The sequence below is a fragment of the Gopherus evgoodei genome, chromosome 5, assembly GCF_007399415.2.
Source record: "Gopherus evgoodei ecotype Sinaloan lineage chromosome 5, rGopEvg1_v1.p, whole genome shotgun sequence".
NCBI lineage: Eukaryota > Metazoa > Chordata > Testudines > Testudinidae > Gopherus > Gopherus evgoodei.
This window is the reverse complement of record NC_044326.1, coordinates 44,437,116-44,457,161: the sequence shown is the minus strand read 5'-3', so window position 1 is coordinate 44,457,161 and position 20,046 is coordinate 44,437,116. Positions and strand designations below refer to the sequence as shown.

General features: G+C 43.7%; 1 protein-coding gene across 1 annotated transcript; it reads left to right on the top strand.

The window, feature by feature from the left end:
• Nucleotides 1-1,221: 1,221 nt before the first annotated feature.
• On the top strand, nucleotides 1,222-13,828 carry LOC115652806 (toll-like receptor 1). Its single transcript, XM_030565270.1, is given in 6 exon segments — nucleotides 1,222-1,578; nucleotides 2,015-2,195; nucleotides 10,964-11,154; nucleotides 11,156-11,620; nucleotides 11,622-11,986; nucleotides 11,989-13,828. Coding segments are annotated over 4 exon segments (2,370 nt in total). The 5' UTR covers nucleotides 1,222-1,578; nucleotides 2,015-2,195; nucleotides 10,964-11,047; the 3' UTR covers nucleotides 13,422-13,828.
• The last annotated feature ends 6,218 nt before the right edge of the window (nucleotides 13,829-20,046 follow it).

The following is a 20,046-nucleotide window of genomic DNA, read 5'->3' as shown; positions in this document are numbered from 1 at the left end:
CAGGCCTTCAGTAGCCAAACAGCATTATCAGCAGACTTAATTCCTGGTGTCTCCATGGTCATCTTCATCAGTAGCAATAATATAGTTTACGAACAAACAGAACTAGTGCATAAAGACATTCAAGACTCACACGAATAGGAAAATATGCGTAAGGAGGAGGTTGCCATTCTGGTAATTAAAATATTATGCAGTGCAAGCCAGATTGTCTGAACTACGGCTGACTAAAGCTCTTGGTTTACCCTCCGGTTGCAGTATGTGAAACTCAGCTCTTGCTTAGCTTCAGTGCTATAGAATTCCCAAATGATGCAGAGATGAAGCTCAACTGCACAGCAGCAGAATCTGGGGACCCTACAAGAGTTTAGGCATTCTTCAGGGAGGAAATGTCAAGATCTTAGTAAAACTGGTGTTTTATTAATACTTTTTATGTGGAGAGAAAAAACAGGCTGCATTTTCTTCATCCTCAGGTAAACTTTGAATAGAAGTTTTCCTGTAACACTCATCTGTATAAAATAATAAGCCAAGAGGAAGTGGTGGTGGTGGTGGTGGTGGTTCAATACATGGCACTTTCCCTTCAGAAGTTAATGCTCTAGCACTGTGATTCTTGTGTAGACATTTAACTCTATGCAAGTTGGTGTAAAATTCTATTACATCAGATTTCTCCACCCGCTTACATTCATGATGGCATTTTACACACACTTTTCACACCTTACATAGGGGTCTAAATGATGGCAATCAGCAAGGCTATGGAGAAGTAAGCAAACACTCACTTGCCTGAGACATACAACCCAATGCCCTAGCAACTTGCAATCACTAACAAATTGTATGGATGAGTCCCACTGCTAATGGTCAAGTTCCAACTTGCTTAATGTTCTGCGAACTGTGGCAAGGCACCTCCTTCTCTTCCTGGGCTGCAACATTTCTCCCTTTGGCAGTGTGGGAGCCTGGAGTTCTGCTCCGGAAGTTTTATATTCACTCTGGTTAATTTTTCAATATTCAGAATATTCAATATTCAATATTCAGGGAAGGCCTGAGTAGTTCTCCTGAGCGAAACAAAAAACCCATATTCACAACACAAAAGAAATACCTTTCCCTGCCCCTCTATGGGGTGTTCCCTCACTACGCTGTTTCTGGTTGCCAGTCCTTCCACAAACAGCAGTTAACTTGGCTGTTTTCCCTATAGGGAGGAAGGCAGCCTTCCACCCAGGAGAAGCCTTGTCTCTGTGCTTCCTCTAATTGAGCAGCAGCTTGTTTCTCATGTCTCCCTCCTCTCTTGCACCAGAATAGGGTTTTTTTTTAAGATCGCAGGCAACCCATAATTGGACTCAGGTGTCTATAGTTAACCTGAGGTAGCCTCTTTTAAGTCCATAGGGAAAAAGCCCTTCACCATTCTGCAGCTGATATATCTGTCGGTCACCACTCTCTTACATCCATCAGGCTTAGCTGGCATGCTACGTTATCTTCCTGTCTGCAGTTTCAAATGGAGAAGTTATTCTTCACTCCTCCTACAAACTTGAGAGTACTGCTGGTTCTGAATGGCTTCTATCTTCCAACCCAGAAGTGTCTGCATTTCACTGGTGGGTGAGTAATCATGGTATGTAGAGGACTTTAGGCTGATTCCTGAGGAAAGGCGATATATATAAATGTAGGTGCTTATTATTAATAATAAATACAGATTTATTTAATAATGCATCAGCTGCAAACAAGCAGCAAAATAAAGATCACAGACAGAACTAAGATATTTGCATGAACATAGACCTGGTCACTGTGGAAAGTATGGAGTTTAGTCAGAATGCGTAGGATACATAAAGTGAAAAACTTCTACTTTTTACATTTTTAATGAAATGATTAAATCAGTGAAACGTTCAGATAAAGCTTTGCTCAGATAATTAATAGAAATAGCATCATGCAGTTTCTGTGAATGAAGAGTACAATGTTCAGAATAGGACTTTCATTTAAGGGGTACTGATTAATTCCTCTTAACTTTTGGTTACTATGGGCTTGTTTACACTTACAGCGTTGCAGCTGGGCTGCTGTAACACGTTATGACTACAGATCCTGACCAGAAGGAGATTTCCCCGGTCAGCCAAGATCTCTTCAGCATGCCCAATCCCAAAGCACAGACCCAGGCACTGGAGTTGCCCTCTGAAACTGAGGTGGAGAGCCACTCTAAAACTGCTGCAGAGGAAGCTCTACTAGTAAGTATTTGGTGCTGTGTTATAATACAAATCTATAGGGTGATTTAAACTACTGCCTTTTGGGGCAGAGGAGAAGTATACGCCTCTTTCCACGTGCTCATATCACCCTCCTGTTCCCCTCAGCATGTTCAAAATGACATCTGTGCCAGAGACTTTAAAGGCTTAGTTCCCTGAGGTATCAAATCCCCCAACTATCAGCCAAACATGCTGCACTACTTTTCCATTCTGCTTGATTCTTCCTTTTCCTCCCGGTCAACTGCTCTTCCTTCCCCTGTCCACGCAAGATGGTGTCACTGTGGGGGTTAAAAATCAAACATATTGCATGGTAGATGTGTTTATTGTAAAGGCAAAGACAGAAAGCAATAGAAAAAGTACTTTGGCTCACAGTTTGATCAGTGCCCTGAGCTTTTAGCTGCCTTTAAATTTTATGAGCTATATTGCCACAATTAGGCTACAGAGACATTTCAAAATGCACAGAGATTATAAGAGAGACAAGGTGGGTGAAGGGCCGGCGCTTGCATTCAGGCGGCTTAGGCAATTGCCTAGGGGGCCAGCATTATTAGGGGGTGGCATTTTGCCGGAGGGGGTGGCAGGCGGCTCCGGTGGAGCTGACGCAGGGGTGCCTGTGGAGGGTCCGCTGGTCCGCGGCTCCAGTGGAGCTGCCGCAGTTGTGCCTGCGGAGGGTCCGCTGGTCCGCAGCTCCGGTGGAGCTGCCGCAGTTGTGCCTGTGGACGGTCAGCTGCTCGCGGGACTGCGGTGGACCTCCCACAGGCACGACTAGGGCAGCTCCACTGGAGCAGCGGGAGCAGCCAACCGTCCGCAGGCAGAACTGCGGAGCCGGGGGACCAGCACATGGGTCAGCGAAATGGCCGTGCGCCTGGGGCGCTCAACCCCCTAGTGCTGGTCCTGGGTGGGTGAGGTAATATATTTTATTAGACCAACTTTTGTTGCTGAGAGAGACAAATTTTTGAGCTACATAGAGCTCTTCTTCAGGTCTGGGAAAGGTACTCAGTGTCACAGCTAAATACAAGGTTGAACAGATAGTTTAACATAAATTGTTAGCACATATTCTAAGTATCAGAGGGGTAGCCGTGTTAGTCTGAATCTGTAAAAGCAGCAAAGAATCCTGTGGCACCTTATAGACTAACAGACTTTTGGAGCATGAGCTTTCGTGGGTGAATACCCACTTCTTCAGATGCATCTGAAGAAGTGGGTATTCACCCACGAAAGCTCATGCTCCAAAACATCTGTTAGTCTATAAGGTGCCACAGGATTCTTTGCTGCTTTCACATATTCTAAGGCAGTGGTTCTCAACCAGCGGTCTGGGGGCAATCAGGTTTCATGGGGTCCGCCAAGCAGGGCTGGCATTAGACTTAATAGGGCCTAGGGCAAAAAGCTGAAGCCCCACTGCATGGGACTGAAGCTCAGGGCCCTGCCACCTGGGGCTGAAACTGAAGCCTCAGCAAGTTAGCTTAGCAGGGCCCCCTGTGATGTGGGGTCGTGAGCAATTGACCTCCCCCTAATGCCATCCCTGGCTTTTATATGCAGGACAACAGTTGTGGCACAGTTGGGCAGTGGAGTTTTTATAGCAAGTTGGGCGGGCCTCAGAAAGAAAAAGGTTGAGAACCCCTGATCTAAGGGACCATTCAAGGGTGAGGTGATCCATTAACACCCCTATAGACATAAGACAAAAATACTATATCACCTGTGGGTGAACACTTTTCACAAAGTGATCACTCACTATATCTGACCTATCAGTCCTCATCCTCAAAGGAAATCTTCACAACACTGTCAAACATGAACCTGGAAGCTTAAATTCATAACTTTACTAGACACTAAAAATCATGGACTGAACAAAGACACTGGATTTATGGCTTATTGCTGTGATGTGTTGGACCCCCCCTGACTGGGATGCCACCTGATGTACTGGGATTTCACTGAGCCTCTCCAGCTCCACCAGCCAGGGTTCCCTCTCCCTGCTTTGCTGAATGATGCTCTCCGGCCTCTTGTAGCACACACATGCAGGTAGGCCACACCTCGCTGCAGCCAAAGACTGAAGTCAGCTCTGTGTGAGAGGACTCCTCCCAACACTCACGTGCACACCTCTTTTGAGAGATAAACCCAGAATAATACTGTCTTGCACTGTATAGAAAAATCTGCACAGCACAAACTTATAAATTGCCCTCTTCCTTAATGTGAACAGAGATGTGCATGACTTCTCCCCCCCCCCATCCCATTATGAATTGCACAAACTGGGTTATATTATAAATAAGAAATAAGTTTATTAACTACAAAAGGTGAATTTTAAGTGAGCATAAGAGATAGCAAGAACCAAGCAGATTACTAAGCAAATGAAACAAAACATGCAAACTAAGCTTGACACACTAGAAAGGTAGGATACAAATTAGCAAATTCTCACCCTGAGTGATAAACAGGCTGGCAGATTCTTAAGGCACAAGTTGCCTTGGCTTTCCCAGGTTTTCGTGCACAGGCTAAAGATCTTAGCCTGGGACCATCACTTCTCACGTTTCAGTCTTTGTTCCTCAGGTGTTTTCAAGTGTCTTGTAGGGAGAGTGAGTTTCCCTCATGTTGTCATTGTCCATCTTTTTATTATCTTCCCCCTACTTTCTGGAAAGCTATTTTGCTGTGATCTGGGTCAAATAGTTCTCATTGTATAGAGCTATCTGACCTGGGTCAAACAGTTCCCATTGAACCTTTCCATGAATCCATTGGCATGAGGGTGATAGGGGGCAGTCTTAAGTAGTTTCATGCCACACACCTTCCATAGCTCATTGAACAACTGCGCCATAAAGTTTGCCCCCCAATCAGACAAAATCTCCTTAGGGAAGCCCACTCTGCTGAATATAGTGAGCAGGGCTCTTGTCACTGTCTCAGCTTCTATATTGGACAGAGTGGCCACCTCAGGGTATCTAGTGGCAAAATCCACCCCGCTAAGATATACTTGTTCCCCCTCTGAGCGGGGCACGTCATTGGACCCACAATGTCCATTGCCACCCTCAGGAATGCCCCCTGTATGACAGGTAAGGGACGCAGCAGAGCCCTCTGGGGTCCTACAGGTTTTTTCCTCTCCTGACACACCACACAAGACCTGCAATAATGTTTCACATCATTCTGTATTCCTGGCCAGTAGAAATTCCTCCTTAGCCTATCATAAGTCCTCTGTACCCCCAAGTGACACGCAAAGGGACCCTTAAGGGATCCAACCTGTCACAATTACAACAGTAGGTAACCCACTAACCACCCCTTTATGTCTTATGACTTGCAGGGGTGTTAATGGGCCACTTCACCTTAAATGGTTCCATAGAATACATGCTAAGTACTTATGCTAAACTAGCTGTTTGACGCTGTATTTAGCTGTGACACCGAATACCTTTCCCAGACCTGAGGAAGAGATCTGGCGTAGTGCGGCTCTCCAAAATGGCAGCACCCTCTTCTTCCTTGACCTCCAGCTACCAGCCAGACCTCCTGGCCTTGCTCCGATAACTGGACTGGGCCAAGTACAATGAGTCACTGGAGAAGCGCTGGGCCGAGGCAGAGCATCTGGCAATCCATGCCTGCCTCAAGCTTCCAAAACTTCCCTGTTGGTGTGTTGTTTGGGATAGGACCCATTCTCTTCTGGTGGTACGTCATCAGAACTGACAGGGATCATAAAGAGAAACTTATCCAGGAAGGGAAGTATGAGTGACCATTCAGTCTCAGCTCCTAAGTCCCAGGGAACTGGATGTTGCAGTGCTGCTGTTAAGCTATTCATAGAAAGTGCTGTATATTGTACATTGATGACGACTAATCCTCTATCAAAATACATTTTACATTATTATAATCAGAGGATTGTGAAAATAAACAAACAAAACAACAACAAAAGTTGGTCCAATCAAAGATTTTACCTCACTGACCATGTTACTCTAATATCCTGTGACTGACACAGCTACAACAGCACTATATACAGAGATTATAAAGATTCATGGCTAATTTTAATCAGACCTTCAGTTTTCTTAATCCCTTGGGTTCAAGCCAATTACTGCAGAAGTCTATTAATCTTGTAAATTTATTGAACTTTGTGCTGATATGCAGATGTTATAAAAGAGAATTTAAGTAAAAGAAAATGCGGTATTTTGACATGCACATTGTAAGGCAATGCAGCGTTCTCAGGGTCAGCCATACACTTAGTTTTTCCCTTCTATTCCTGCATCAGCTGAGGGAATAGTATGCTGGTAAATAGCAGTGCTGCCATGTCTTTCCAGTTTGCCCATTGCCTTTTTGAACAAAACCCTTCTCTGCATCTCGGGGATGTGTCTCAGGGTAACGTTCTCCAACATAACAGCCTGCTGAGGTGCGCATGCATTTAGTAACCTTCCCCCTGCTACTGCCTCACCCCACCCTGAGCCCACCAGCAACCCCACAGCCTACCACCCAGCTTTACAGGGGTCTTCAAGAAAGGAAAAGTAAGGTGGAAAATGTCTTACTATCTCCAAGTGCACCCCAGAATGGGAAGAACAGATGGCAACAACATTCCAAAACTGAAGAAAAAAGGATAACTTTTTGTAATTGTAGGCATGGATATTAGTATTGGGACAATAACTTCTTGTGCAGTGTCTCTGCTCCCCGGTAGCTGAAATGTCATGACCTTCACAGCGAGGGGCCTTATCAGCTGCTGAATATTTGAAAAATCTCTGAAGGAAGCTCAAGAGGATGAGGAGGAGATGTCTGGAGTAATAAGGTGCAGAAGATCAAGCAATAAAAACCTCGCAACACTGAGTCTCAGAACCCAGGCCAATTGACTCAGGCTCATGGGGCTTGGGCTGTGGGGCTAAAAATGCAGTGTAGACTTTTGAACTCAGGTTGGAGCTCAGCCTCTGATGCCCACCCCCTCAAGGGGTTTCAGGTCCCAGGCTCCATCCCAAGTCTGAATATCTTCACTGCAGTTTTTAGCCCCACAGCCTAAGCCCCTTGCGTCCAAAACAGCAGACGCAGGCTAGTCGCAGCTGTGCCACAGGTCTTTTTTTTTTTTTAGTGTAGTTATACTGCCAGAGGCTTTCGATGGAGCACCTGGACACAGAAGGGGAACATTTGGAGAATGATGAAAAGACATACAAGAAAGTCTGCAGGACATGATGCAGAAGCAAACAGCTCTGCTGGAGAACACTGTGACACTATATTCAAACCAGCAGGCCAACCTAGCCATGGCCTGCAACCTGGAGAGAGCACACGATATTGGGAACCCTCTTTCAGTTCCCCACGTCAGGCCCTTCCCATGTCACTCCACTCCGCAGGACAAGGGGAACAGTTTTGACCCCCCCCACCTCCCACATTTTTGTGAGCACATCAACACAAACATGAGCTCTTAGCACTTGAGGCATGGTCTGAGACAAGCATCACAGTGTTCTCCAGAGGTTTTCAGTTTGTGCTTGTCATGTTGATTCAAACATGGAAAGGAGGAGGAGTGTGGAAGAAGTGCCAGGAAGCCCTTCTGTGTACATATGGCTAGAAAGCCAGTCACAGTTGTAGCACCACTGTAAACAGTTCTCTTAATAAAGAGCTTCTTATGTTCTTACATGAAACAGCACTCAACATCTTGCATATTGAGCCCTGAAAAAGGCTTCAGTACAATGTGAAGTTGACAGTGAAGGTTTTGCTTCCTGTTTTTTGTACATATGACTGAGGAGAGACGTGGTAAATCTCGACATCATCTGTGCTATTATCAGAAACATCCATTGTTACACCATCAAACTTGTCTCAGTATTATTTTAAGCAGTTTGACTTTGGTAAATACTCTACGTAGCAGGCAGCTTTACTTCCAGATAAGCCATACGGTCATATAAGTATCCCATATGTTAAGATGAGCATGTAGACAATTGTTTCCTTGTACCGAACTGTAGTATCAGTATCTTAATAAAATGCAGTGAGATTCTGTTTGTTAGAAGTATTGAGAATGAGTGAAAAATATTCCACTTTATTTATCTGCTTTTTATCTGTGGTCATTATTGATTATAAAAGGAGTTTGCATTTGGAAAGAAATTCACCCTTATGCAGAGGACCAACATGAAAACTTGATATCACTTAAGTCTTGCCTTGAAGGGGTTAAGTGGGACTTAGGTGTTGCATAAGCCTTTTGCTAGCCCTTTGCCCAGGAGTACATTTCACTTGCTATTGACTTTGTAGGCTGTGTTCTGTATATATCCTTCATATTTTGGTGTGTGCATGAAGATGCTTTGAACTGGGAGACAAATGCCTTCAGAGAAAGGAGATAAAGAGTATTTAATGGCGAAATGGACAATAGTGGCTCATACTGTCTTTATTCACCCCACCACCAGACTCCAGGGGGCTGGTGTTGTTTCCTCTAATGTTGACTAGAATTATTTGAATTTTGAAATTTCAGTGAAAATTTTCATCTGAATGTTGAATTTCAACAAAAAAAGGGACAAAAATATAGCAAATATCTTGGCAAATTTCTCCATTTTCCAACCAGCGTAAAAGGGAAGTGGGAGTATCACTGCTGCTGCCTCTTCATGTTACCATTCTCTGGTAGGCTGAGCTGCTTCAGTGTTTGACTTTAGCACCAAACAGTGTTATGCATATGCGGTGCCTGTCTCAGATAACACTTCACCATAGTTCATACCACAACAGCATGCTAAATGTAAACACAAGGGAGAACAGTGCACAGCTTGGGTTCCTCCAAATCCTCACTTACTACGTCTCCTGACTTCATTTTCCCACAGCAGTGGGCTCACCTTCATATAGCTCTGTGTTTTACTGATATTTGGGGTCCTCTGCCAACCATGACTCAAAGCTGCAGATGAATGGGATCTGCCACTGTTTGGAGGGGGTGTGGGAGTCTCCCTGTCCTGGTGCTTCCTGGGAAATTTCAATATAGCCCTGTAGACCAGTCTGAGCTTGATATAAAACCAACTTCTGTCCTCAGATGCACTCATACAGCTCCTGTGGGGCAGAAGCTGGCCCATATTATTATAAAATATTGTTTTCCTCAGCAGTTACATTTCCACTTCATCCTGTTACTCTTCTGTTGTTGCCTTTATTAGCTTTATTTTACATGTATTTTTGCTTTCCTTGTCTCAAATTAAAAAGGGAACTGAGAGATGAGGGGAAGAGATTTTTTATTAGTCTAATCAAATTAGACTGAGTCTAATTAGGATTATACCACAGAATACATAAAAGTTGATTCTTGATTGTTATTTAAACAAAAATTACTTTAAGGGTGAGCTGAAAAGCATTTTACCTGCCTAGAACCAAAGTGCAGGGTTTTATATTTCTCCTGCAACAGGAGTCACTGGCACTTAAAGTCGGGTGTTCATTGCATTAATTACTTGCCTTGGGGTATGTCTATCATCATCACAGGAGGGGATTGCAGCTCAAGTGAATGCACCAGAGCTAGCGCAAGTACTGGGACAGTGAAGCTGTGGCAAGCTTCAGCATGGGTTAGCTCTGTGAATAATTACCCAGGGTTCTGAGTGGGCTTTTGCAGCCCATACTGAAGGGTGCACTGTGCATCTTCATTGCTCCAGGACCTGAGCTGGCTAGATTGAAGCTAGCTCGGGTATGTTTACTTGAGCTGCAATCACACCCTGTGAGTATAATATGGACATACACTTAGATGATAGTAATGCCACCAACATTCTTGGCCTGTTGTTGGGCAAACACCCCTTCAAGACTCTTCATAATGCTGAAAAGTTTGGCCATAAGATCAGTACATTGGGCCAGTTTCTGTCTCCACAATATCTGTCACCATGGAGATTTTAACCCACAGATCCTTCCTTATGCTGCTTTCCTCCTTGGCCTTTCTTAGAGCTTCTTGGTCTGTCCTGCTGCCACTTCAAGGCAATGCAGGGCTGAAACTAGCAGACGTGGGGGCCTTTGCAGTGCCATGAGGTTAGTGCTAGCTTTGTGTGGAATACTGGATCATACAGATACATTGACTACACTTTGGTCACACTGTAATCACATTGTTCTACACTTTTTGATATGTTGTAGTTGCTGTACTTAGGAGGAGGGACAATTCTTCCCCAAGCTCACTAGTTCACAGTGGGAATGAACACTCAGCACCATCTCTTTGGTGTAGCCTGCTCTCTGTCGCACACTGGCTGACTCCTTGAGCTGGTGGTGGGGGGAGTGTAGGGCCATGATTACACCAATTTTCCTGCCTGTAAACCAGGAGGAGAAACTCCTGTGCTCCTCTGAGTGTAAGGACTGTGCTTAGCTGACCTTTGGGCAGGGCTGCAAGGCTTGTAGCAGCTTTGTCACCTACTGTGTCAGGACCAGACCAATCTAGAACATCCTATGGAAGACTTTAGATCTGGAGATTCTGGGTCACAGTAAGATATTCTTATTTACATGAGATTTTTCCTTTAGTGCCTGAATACATCAATACTGTTTCAGTTTGTTTCACTTTAAAGTTTGCTGAGATGTTTGTATTTGCTAATACCTTTGCAGTTTCTACCTGTATTTTTTCTTTAAAAAGGCATCAGTATTTGTATCCATCCTACTGAAAAATACTAAATATTTAACAAAATAAAAGCACGAGTCTCTTTGTGCTGCTTTACCTTTATACTTAACAAAGAAATTGTCCTTGAGAAATTACCGGAAATAAATAATATGAATTTGATACTAATTTAGAAAAATAATGTGCAGGATATCATTTTTATTATATAAACTATGTGGTGAAATTATACTCTACCACATACCCTCATCTCACTAAAAATACAACAATGTAATCATACTATTTCTTTTTATAGGGTTGGAGTCAGCACTGAAAAGTACTAGACAGAAAACACAATTATCAACATCTTTAAAGAGCCAGCATAATACTGGAGGAAACCATGGGATTCCCAGCAAATATCTTCATTTTTGCTTGTATCTTTACATTCACACTGTGGAATAATATCCAGCTGTCTATGGAAAATGAATTTACTGCCACTATTCAAGCAGCTTTCTGGCTTGTGTTCCAAAAAGCCAGTCAAGACATACAACATATCTCAGAAAAATATCTCTGAACTTCATATCTCAGACTTCAGTTCTCTGCCTGAACTGCAAGTATTAAATCTCTCTCATAATCTAATCAGAGAGCTGGACTTCAATGTTTTCAAAGTCAATGAGAAATTAGAATGCTTAGATTTATCTCATAACAACTTGTGGAATATGTGCTGTCAGACTCTTGCTGGTCTTAGACATTTAGATCTTTCCTTAAATAAGTTTAAAACTTTGCCCATCTGTCAGGAATTTGGCAATATGTTGAACCTGGAAGACCTGGGACTGAGTGCCACAATGATACGAAAGTCAGACTTCAGAGGTATTACACATTTGCAACTGCATACTGTCTTCCTAATCTTAGAAGACCTTGCTCACTATGAAGCCAAGAGTCTGATAGTCTTAAACACAAAGAACCTTCACATGTTTTCCCAATAAACAAAAACTTTGCTTTCCCCTTTTGTATCATGGAATGAACACTTCAGAGAAGTTAGACTTGTCAAATATTATATATAACTCTACGGATTTCCCTTTCCCTCCTTTTGACCCTTTGAAATTCAAGACACTCAATCTGAGGTTCAACAATGTGGATTTGTCCTGGAGTATCCTTGTGCGAATTTTCATGATTGTTTGGTCTACACCTGTAGAATATTTCACTGTGAAAAAATTGACCTTTAGGGGATCTATTCAGAGTACAACCAATACTGACTTTTCACTCTTTAGACAGATTGTGCCCAATAGCTTTTCAGGTAGTTCAATGAAAGCACTTATACTGGACCATATTTGTACTAAGGTTTTTTCTTTCAAGATATTCTGTACAAAACATTTTCAGATATGAACATTGAAAATTTGACAATATCTGATGCGTATATGCCACACATGCTTTGCCCTTCTTCCACTAGCCTGTTTCAATATTTAGATTTTTCATACAATGCCCTGACAGATGAGGTATTTAAGAACTGTGACACTCTGACTCATTTGAAAATGCTTATCTTACAGAGAAATCAATTAGAGGATCTTTCCAAGGTGAGCTCCATGACGCGTAAAATGAAATAATTGAAACACTTGGACATAAGTAGGAATTTGTTGTATTATGATGAGAACCACTGCCACTGGGTTGGAACTCTGGCTAAACTGAATTTGTCCTCAAACAAATTGACAGACTCAGTTTTTGGATGTTTGCCAATCAATGTCCAAATACTTGATCTGCAAAATAACCAAATCAGAACGGTCCCCAAAGACATTACTGAACTGAAAGCTTTGAAAGAGCTAAATATTGCATTTAACAGGTTAGCTGAGCTGCCTGGATGTAGTCATTTTAGGGGTCTGGAATTACTGAATATAGAAGAGAATTCAATTCTCATCCCATCATCTGACTTCTTCCATAGCTGTCAAAATATCAGAGAGCTCAGAGGAGGACACAATCCATTCCAATGTTCTTGTGAATTACAAGACTTTGTTAATTTTGAAAAAAAATCAGGCAGAAGGTTGGTTGGCTGGCCAGAATCTTATGTGTGTGAATATCCAGATGACTTAAACGGAACCGAGCTAAAGGACTTTCAGTTGTGTGAACTGTCTTGCAATACAACTCTCTTGCTTGTTATAGCTCTAGTTGTTACAATGGTGGTAGTGGCTGTGACATCCTTTCTGTGTATCTATTTTGACATAATGTGGTATTTGAAGATGATGTGGCAGTGGACACAAACAAAACGTAGGGTTCGGAAGAGTCACCCTGAAGATCTGCAAAGCATTTTACAGTTTCATGCTTTTATTTCATACAGTGAACGGGATTCCCTCTGGGTGAAGAATCATCTGATCCCAAACCTGGAGAAGGAAGATGGGTCTGTACAGATCTGTCTGCATGAGAGGAACTTCATTCCTGGCAAAAGCATAGTTGAGAACATTATAAACTGCATTGAGAAAAGCCACAAATCAATCTTTGTTTTGTCTCCCAATTTTGTCCAGAGTGAATGGTGCCACTATGAGCTTTACTTTGCCCATCACAAATTATTTAGTGAAAGTTCCAGTAGCTTAATCCTCATTTTACTGGAACCAATCCCACAGTATCTTATTTCTGCCAGATATCACAAGCTGAAAGCTCTCATGGCAAAGAGAACATACTTGGAGTGGCCAAAGGAGAAAAGCAAACATGGCCTTTTCTGGGCTAACCTTAAGGCGACTATTAACACTAACCTGCCAGTGTACACTGAAATGATTGTGGTATAGACCACAAGATAATTTACCAATTCATGGATTTTATCTGTGTTAATTTTGCTTATAATTCAACTAGATGGATAAGAAACTCAACTGATTTACTGTGGAATTACACGGTATTAACCAAATCATCATCTTGCTCATAGTATTCATGATTGTGTACCCAAAAATACATGTAATAAATGTAGAAATTATTTTCACTTCTATTAGTGAAATCATTGTGTAAGAAGTGTTCTTATATAGTTTGCCTATTATAAAAGGGCAGAAGAGGAAAATATGTTCAGGGTGAATTTTTTTCTGGAGCTGTGTTCCCTTTAATACTAGTCATAATTGAAAATAATGGAAATGATGGGTGGGTTGGATGTAATGAAGTTCTGTAGCATTATGCTTTTTAAGGCTGAAATATGTCTACAAATAATTTTGTGCCTGACATGTTTTGAAGTTATGGCCTTATAAAATTTATTGCTTGTATTAAATAAAAGAAAGTTCTTTCTTAGGACTGTCATTGGATTTTCAGTTATGTAGTACAGCTTCGCTGTACTAAGTAGTAAGAACATAACATAATGGCCATAGGGAGTCAGACCAATGGTCCATCTAGCCCAGTATCCTGTCTTCTGACAGTGGCCAGTACTAGATGCTTCAGAAGGAATGAACAGAATAGGGCAATTATTGAGTGATCCATTCTATGGCTGCTTCTGGCGGTTTAGGGACACTAGAAGCTTGGGGTTTCATCCCTGACCATCTTGGTTAATAGCCATTAATGGACCCATCCTCCATGAACTTACCCTAGTTCTTTTTTGAACCCAGTTATACTTCTGGCCCTCACAACCTCTCAAGGCAACAAGTTCCACAGGTTGACTGGGATGTGTGTGAAAAAGTATTTCCTTGTGTTTGTTTTATTATTATTTTCATTGGATGAGCCCTGGTTCTTGTGTTATGTGAAGGGGTAAAGAACACTTCCCTATTCATTTTCTCCACACCGTTCATGATTTTATAGTCCTCTATCATATCTCCCCTTAGTTGTCTCTTTTCTAAGATGAACAGCATGATGTATTCACAGACTAGTTGTGTTCAATGGAACTATTCATATGCTAAATGCTAAGCACATACTAAAGAGACTGAGTCAAAGCCAATTTATGTCAATTAGAGCCTTTCCCCCCTCCATTAAGAAGCTTTCCTATGTAAGGCCTACAGGATTTGGCCCTATATTCCTCTTTTAATACTTCTTGCTTTGCTGCACTTAAGCATTCTGGTTGGCCTAGATCTGCTTACAAAGGGGGTACAGAATTTCTCAGAAATCTCTATTAATTATTTACTGTATATTAGTTAATACCTGAAGTTATGAAGAAAAATATTTAACATGGTAACACTCAAAATTGCTACAATCTACAGGGATCGGATCAGTCCATAACAGCCCACTTTTTTGGATCTTATTTTTGATGAAAAGAAGTTACTGTATATTTTGATAAAGTAACATGGTTTCTATTAGGAATTGACGAAGATATAACAGTAACAAAAGAGTCCTTTACTCTTTCAATTTACCACTTTTTTGACCAGATTGCCCTTACTTGGAAACACCACAATGGCTTGTTCATTTATAAAACACATTTTATTTTATTATAGCCAGTTATCTCCTTCAGCAACTAATGAGCAATCTACATTACTCTTCATTATTTTTAGCTGATGATAGATTAGACAGATAGACAGACAGACTACGCATAGTTTTGCAGATATTTAGAAAAGGTATTACATAAATTGTATTAAAGAAAAGTCCCTTTTATTTACAGAACATCAAAAACAAAGCAAAATATGCATTAAAAAGGGGAATTCCCATATGTTCTAGTTAGCGGGATTTTGGATTAGCAGAACTGATACTGAATTAGCCAATCTGTTTAATATTTCGATGCAGAAGCTTCTCATTTTTGGTAGTTCTCCTTTCAGCTCCAGACAGTGTGTTTTAACTCTCCTAGCCTGTTCTCTTTGCATGTGTGCAAAACCCGCAGTGGATTTAGCCACAGGCTTTGGAAGGGAGGGGGGTATGATATTGAAAGGGGTCTGGGGTTACTGATGTTAGTGTGGCTAAATCAGAGGTCAACAGCTTTTCACTTCCGTTGCCTGCTATCTTACAATTGTGTCAGAGTTTTGAGGCTTACTCAGAGGGGAGTTTGGCAGAAGTCCCAGTCACCCCACATGGGCTCAGGTTTGAGCTACGGGAGAAACACAGATGGTGCTGACCCCACACATTGGGGTTGGAGTCTGTCATAGGGTAGCTGTTCCCATGGATAGACGAAATGAAGCTTCCCTCGACGAGAGCAGGCAAGTCCAATCGAGTCAATTACAGAGGGCTGGGCTACACCTGGGCCTACAAAGGGCTGCTAACAGGCAGTTGCAGGGGAGGAATTGAGACAGGCTATGCGCCTGAGGAGAGAAAGCCATACTAGAGTACAGCTAGTTCCTGTGGTGGGGTCTCTGGAGCAAGAGGCAGGGGCTTGGGCTCCTGGAAGCAACCCTAGGGCTGTTGCCTTAGGAAGGGAGTGGAGCAGACTGAAACTGGGAAGCTTCCAGGATTAGAGGTGCCTGTCATGGATCACCCTGAAGCCTGAGGCTAAGTAATGAGTTAATTATTCATTAGTGAGGCTCTCTTGATTAAGAAAATAAACCTCCTTGTTGGAGGGGGAGACGCCTGGCCTGGTGACAGAGTCATTAATGCAGGGGTAGGAGAGAAAAATTCAGATTCTGACTCACACAGGGAATGCTGATTCATGACATAAGATCACTCTTTCAGGATCCGGGGGGAGCCTCAGGACTTTGAGGGTTCTATAGAGGTTAGTTGAGAACATGATTATGCAGGAGTGTCAGACAAAGTGAAAGTTCTGCAACACCTATGATAAGCTATTGAGAGGCGAATACATAGACTTTTTATCACCACTCCACCGGGAAGCTATGACAGACAGTAAGATGGGACAGGACAAGCAAAGCGAGGACAAGCCAAGCATCCAAGGGTGGCTAGAACCTGGACAAATAGGGAAGCATCTTTTTTAATTTACACAGATGTCATTTCAGAACAATTCCTGGAAAGAAGCTTGGATATAATCAGGAGGGCATATAATACATTTGGAGGCATGGCTTCGTTTAACTATGATGAGCGATTTAGACTGAGGGCTACAACTCAGACTAGGATTTGGTGGGACATCCTGCATCATATGCTGTGGATGGGATGCATGACACCATGGGGGCCAGGTATTCACACTGATAGTGGCTTGTTCACTACTCAGCATGTCCACCAGAGACTTGATGCTCTGAATAACGTTTGCTGGGCTTTTAATGAAGGTAGGTGTTTTTGGAACATGTACAGATTTCAACATGGCTGCAAGCTGTGTTTGGGGCCTATGCAGCCCACAACTGCTGTAGCTTTCAGGGAAGACCCCAATATGATAGAAGATTGGGAGGTAAAACCATAGGCGCCGACACTGCAGGTGCTCCAGGCCCCTTCTCCCCCTCCCTGCCAGCGACGGGCCCCCATTGATCAGCTGCTCGCCCTCCCTCCCAGCACATCCCACCTGAATTAGCTATTCAGTGGCATGTGGGAGGCACTGGGGGCAGGGGGAGCAGCAGCGAGAAGGAAGAGGTGGGATGAGAGGATGGAATGGGGCAGGAAGAGATGGGGCAGGGCTGAGCATGTATCAGGGGACTTCTCCAGATTCTGGGGAGTGAAGAGGCGGTTCCAGCCCCTTCTGGCCCCTGGGACAGTGCTCTGCAGCATGGTGGGCTGGCAGCTGCCTGAGAGAGCCTGGCTGGGGAGGTGGCTTCCACTTCTTGCCCAGGCTTGGATGCCATGGACCAGGGGCAAGCAAGCTGGAGTCCCCCATCCCCCAGCACCTGAGCTTGGACAGTGTGCAGAAGCCTTCTCCCCAGCCAGGTTCTCTCAGGCAGCTGCCAGGCAGCAAAGCAGCACCTGGGAAGGGCCAGTGTTAGAAGCCGCTTCCTCCCACCATGGAGAGCAGCAGAGCATGCGGGGTGTGGGTGTGTGTTCTAGACACACCGGGAGGACAGAGCACCTCACCCCCCGCAGGTAACATGCTGTGGGGACAGCGCAGTGGCCCTGTTCTGGGTGGTGGTGGTTGCTGGGGGGACATGTGACCTCCCCTTAGGCACCAGTTGTCTAGGGGAGGGGGCAGAATGGGGCAGGAAGAGGCAGAGCGGGGGCATAAAGAGGTGAGGCGGGTCCTTGGGGGGAAGGGGAGGAGTGGGGGCAGGGCCTGGGACGGAGTGAGGTTGAGCACTCCACGGAAATCAGGAAGTTGGCGCCTATGGGTAAACCTAGCACCCCCTGCTTATACCAGGTTATGAAATTGGGGACAGAGTTCAGGGAACAGGAAAGAGGAGCTGGCAGTGGGGGTATTGGGAAAAGCTTGTCTCCAGTTAAGCTCTGAGTGTTTCAGGTATTCGGCTGAGGTTATCCTAACAAGAAGTTGGGGCATATTTATAGGAAGTTTTTAATTTAATCTTTGGCCAGACAGTGAACCCTCTGGACCACGCCAAGATGCCTAATGGCTCCTCTGGAGGACAAGGGGTGCTTATTAGCAGCAAAGGATCCATCCTTGGCATTGGGAGAGAGGTATGAGGAAGGCTCTGTATCCCAACTGCCTTTTGTGTGATCTGTACGCTCAAATCCATGAGGCGCAGATTTGGGTACTGTGTAGCACTGGGTCTTGTGCCCTGGTAGTAACTCATGCTTCAGTGAAGACTATTCCAGGGGTGAAATTCTGACACACAGTGGGTGTTTTGCCATTGACTTCAGTGGAATCAGGATTTTGCCCATATGTCTTAAGTATATGATACTGTCTAATAACGTCACTGTGCCAGTATGTTGAATAGGCACCTTTTCAACTGTGTGTAATGATCATGCAAATATAATAACTAGATTTAGAAAAACAGACCTATTAGTAAAGGTTAAAAAAAACGGACATGTTTTGTCTTGAGAAGAGATGACTGCGGGGAGAGGAACTGATAACAGTCTTCAAATACATTAAGGGCTGTTATAAAGAGGATAGGGATCAAATATTCTCCACGTCCACTAAACGCAGGACAAGAATTAACAGGCTTAATCTGCAGCAAGGAAGGTTTAGGTTAAATATTAGGAAACATTTTCTAACTATACAGGTAGTTAAGCCATGGAATAGCCTTTCAAGGGAGATTGCGGAATTCCCATGACTGGAGGTTTTTAAGAACAGGTTGGACAAAGATCTGTCAAGGATGGCCTACGGTCACTTGGTCCTGCCTCCGTACAGTGGGCTGGACTTGATGACTTCTTGAGGTCCCTTCCAGCCCTGTATTTCTATGATAGGTGGTGTACCCAGAAATGGCCCTCCAATTGGATACAAAGTGGTATAAAAAAGAATGAAACATTCCTGAATTTTTTTTCTGTTTTGGTAGCAGTAACTATTTGGGGAATGGATTTGGCAAACAAACGTGAGTTTTTGAAGTGACAGAATGGTAGTGGTACATGTTATCAATTGCCAGGCCTGTAGATCACACTGGGTTATGAGCTTGGTAAGGGCATTTGTATTCATGGTTAAATCTTAACATATGTTTCTCTGCCAAGCATATGCCTGGGAATGATAATGCAATAGCCTGTACATTGTCTTGATTTCAGATGGACAGATTTTGGGACCTAGACCAACAAAGAATCAGAGCGGATGTCAGTAGCATTCTGGAACCTTAGCGTCTGATGGCTCTCACGGTACTATGGTGATCGGTATCACCATGAAACTTTAGGGTCTATGACAGGAATTTTAACAATTTTGTGCAATTTGAGGAGGAGAGAAAGCATGGCAATGATATTGCTGATTCCAGCCCAGATGCTTCAATACATGGTGTCTCTGGTAACCTAGGGGCTTGCAGCATCTACCATCTCCATTTGCCCTCTGGGCCTTACATTTGCCAGTAGCATGAGGGGTTACCCAGATCTTTGTAGTAGGTTCCTAATTTGAAGGATTTCAGTGGATTGGTCTTGGGACATGGATCCTAGAAAAGATCCATGTCATCACACCACTGTTCAAATGCATAGAGACTTAATGCAAGTTCTCAATCAAATATAGAAGCAAATAAGAGGCAGCCTTGTTCAAGGGTGCATTCCTAGTAATGTGTTTCGGACCTTTTAGAGTTGGCAGATTTGTGCCTGGTCAGCAAGGGATATTTTTATACTAGGTTTGGAATGGAGTGATTTACAATGGGAAGAGAAATCAGCCCATCTTAACTGTGAGGATCTTGAAAACCAATGGGGGAGGCGAGGTGAGTACATAATGCTACAGGCATAGGCAGTAGGTACCATAGGCCAAGGATGCAAAGCTTCCCCTAACCCAGGCCACACCCTCACCCATGCTCCACCTGAAGGCCTTGCTCTCCCTCCTCCTCTCCCCTGAAGCTTGCGGGGGCTCGGTTTGGGGCCAACCAGCAGCCCGGGATGGCTTGGGGTTGACTGGCAGCCCAGAGGTTGGGCTGGGGCTCAGGGCTACCCAATGAGGCTAGTGTGCAGCCCAGTGCTGTTTGGCCACAGCTTCTCCAGCTGCAGGGTGGGGTGGGGGGGGGAATGGGCTCTGATGGGTTGGGGGACAGAAGCGGTGAGGCCGCGGGG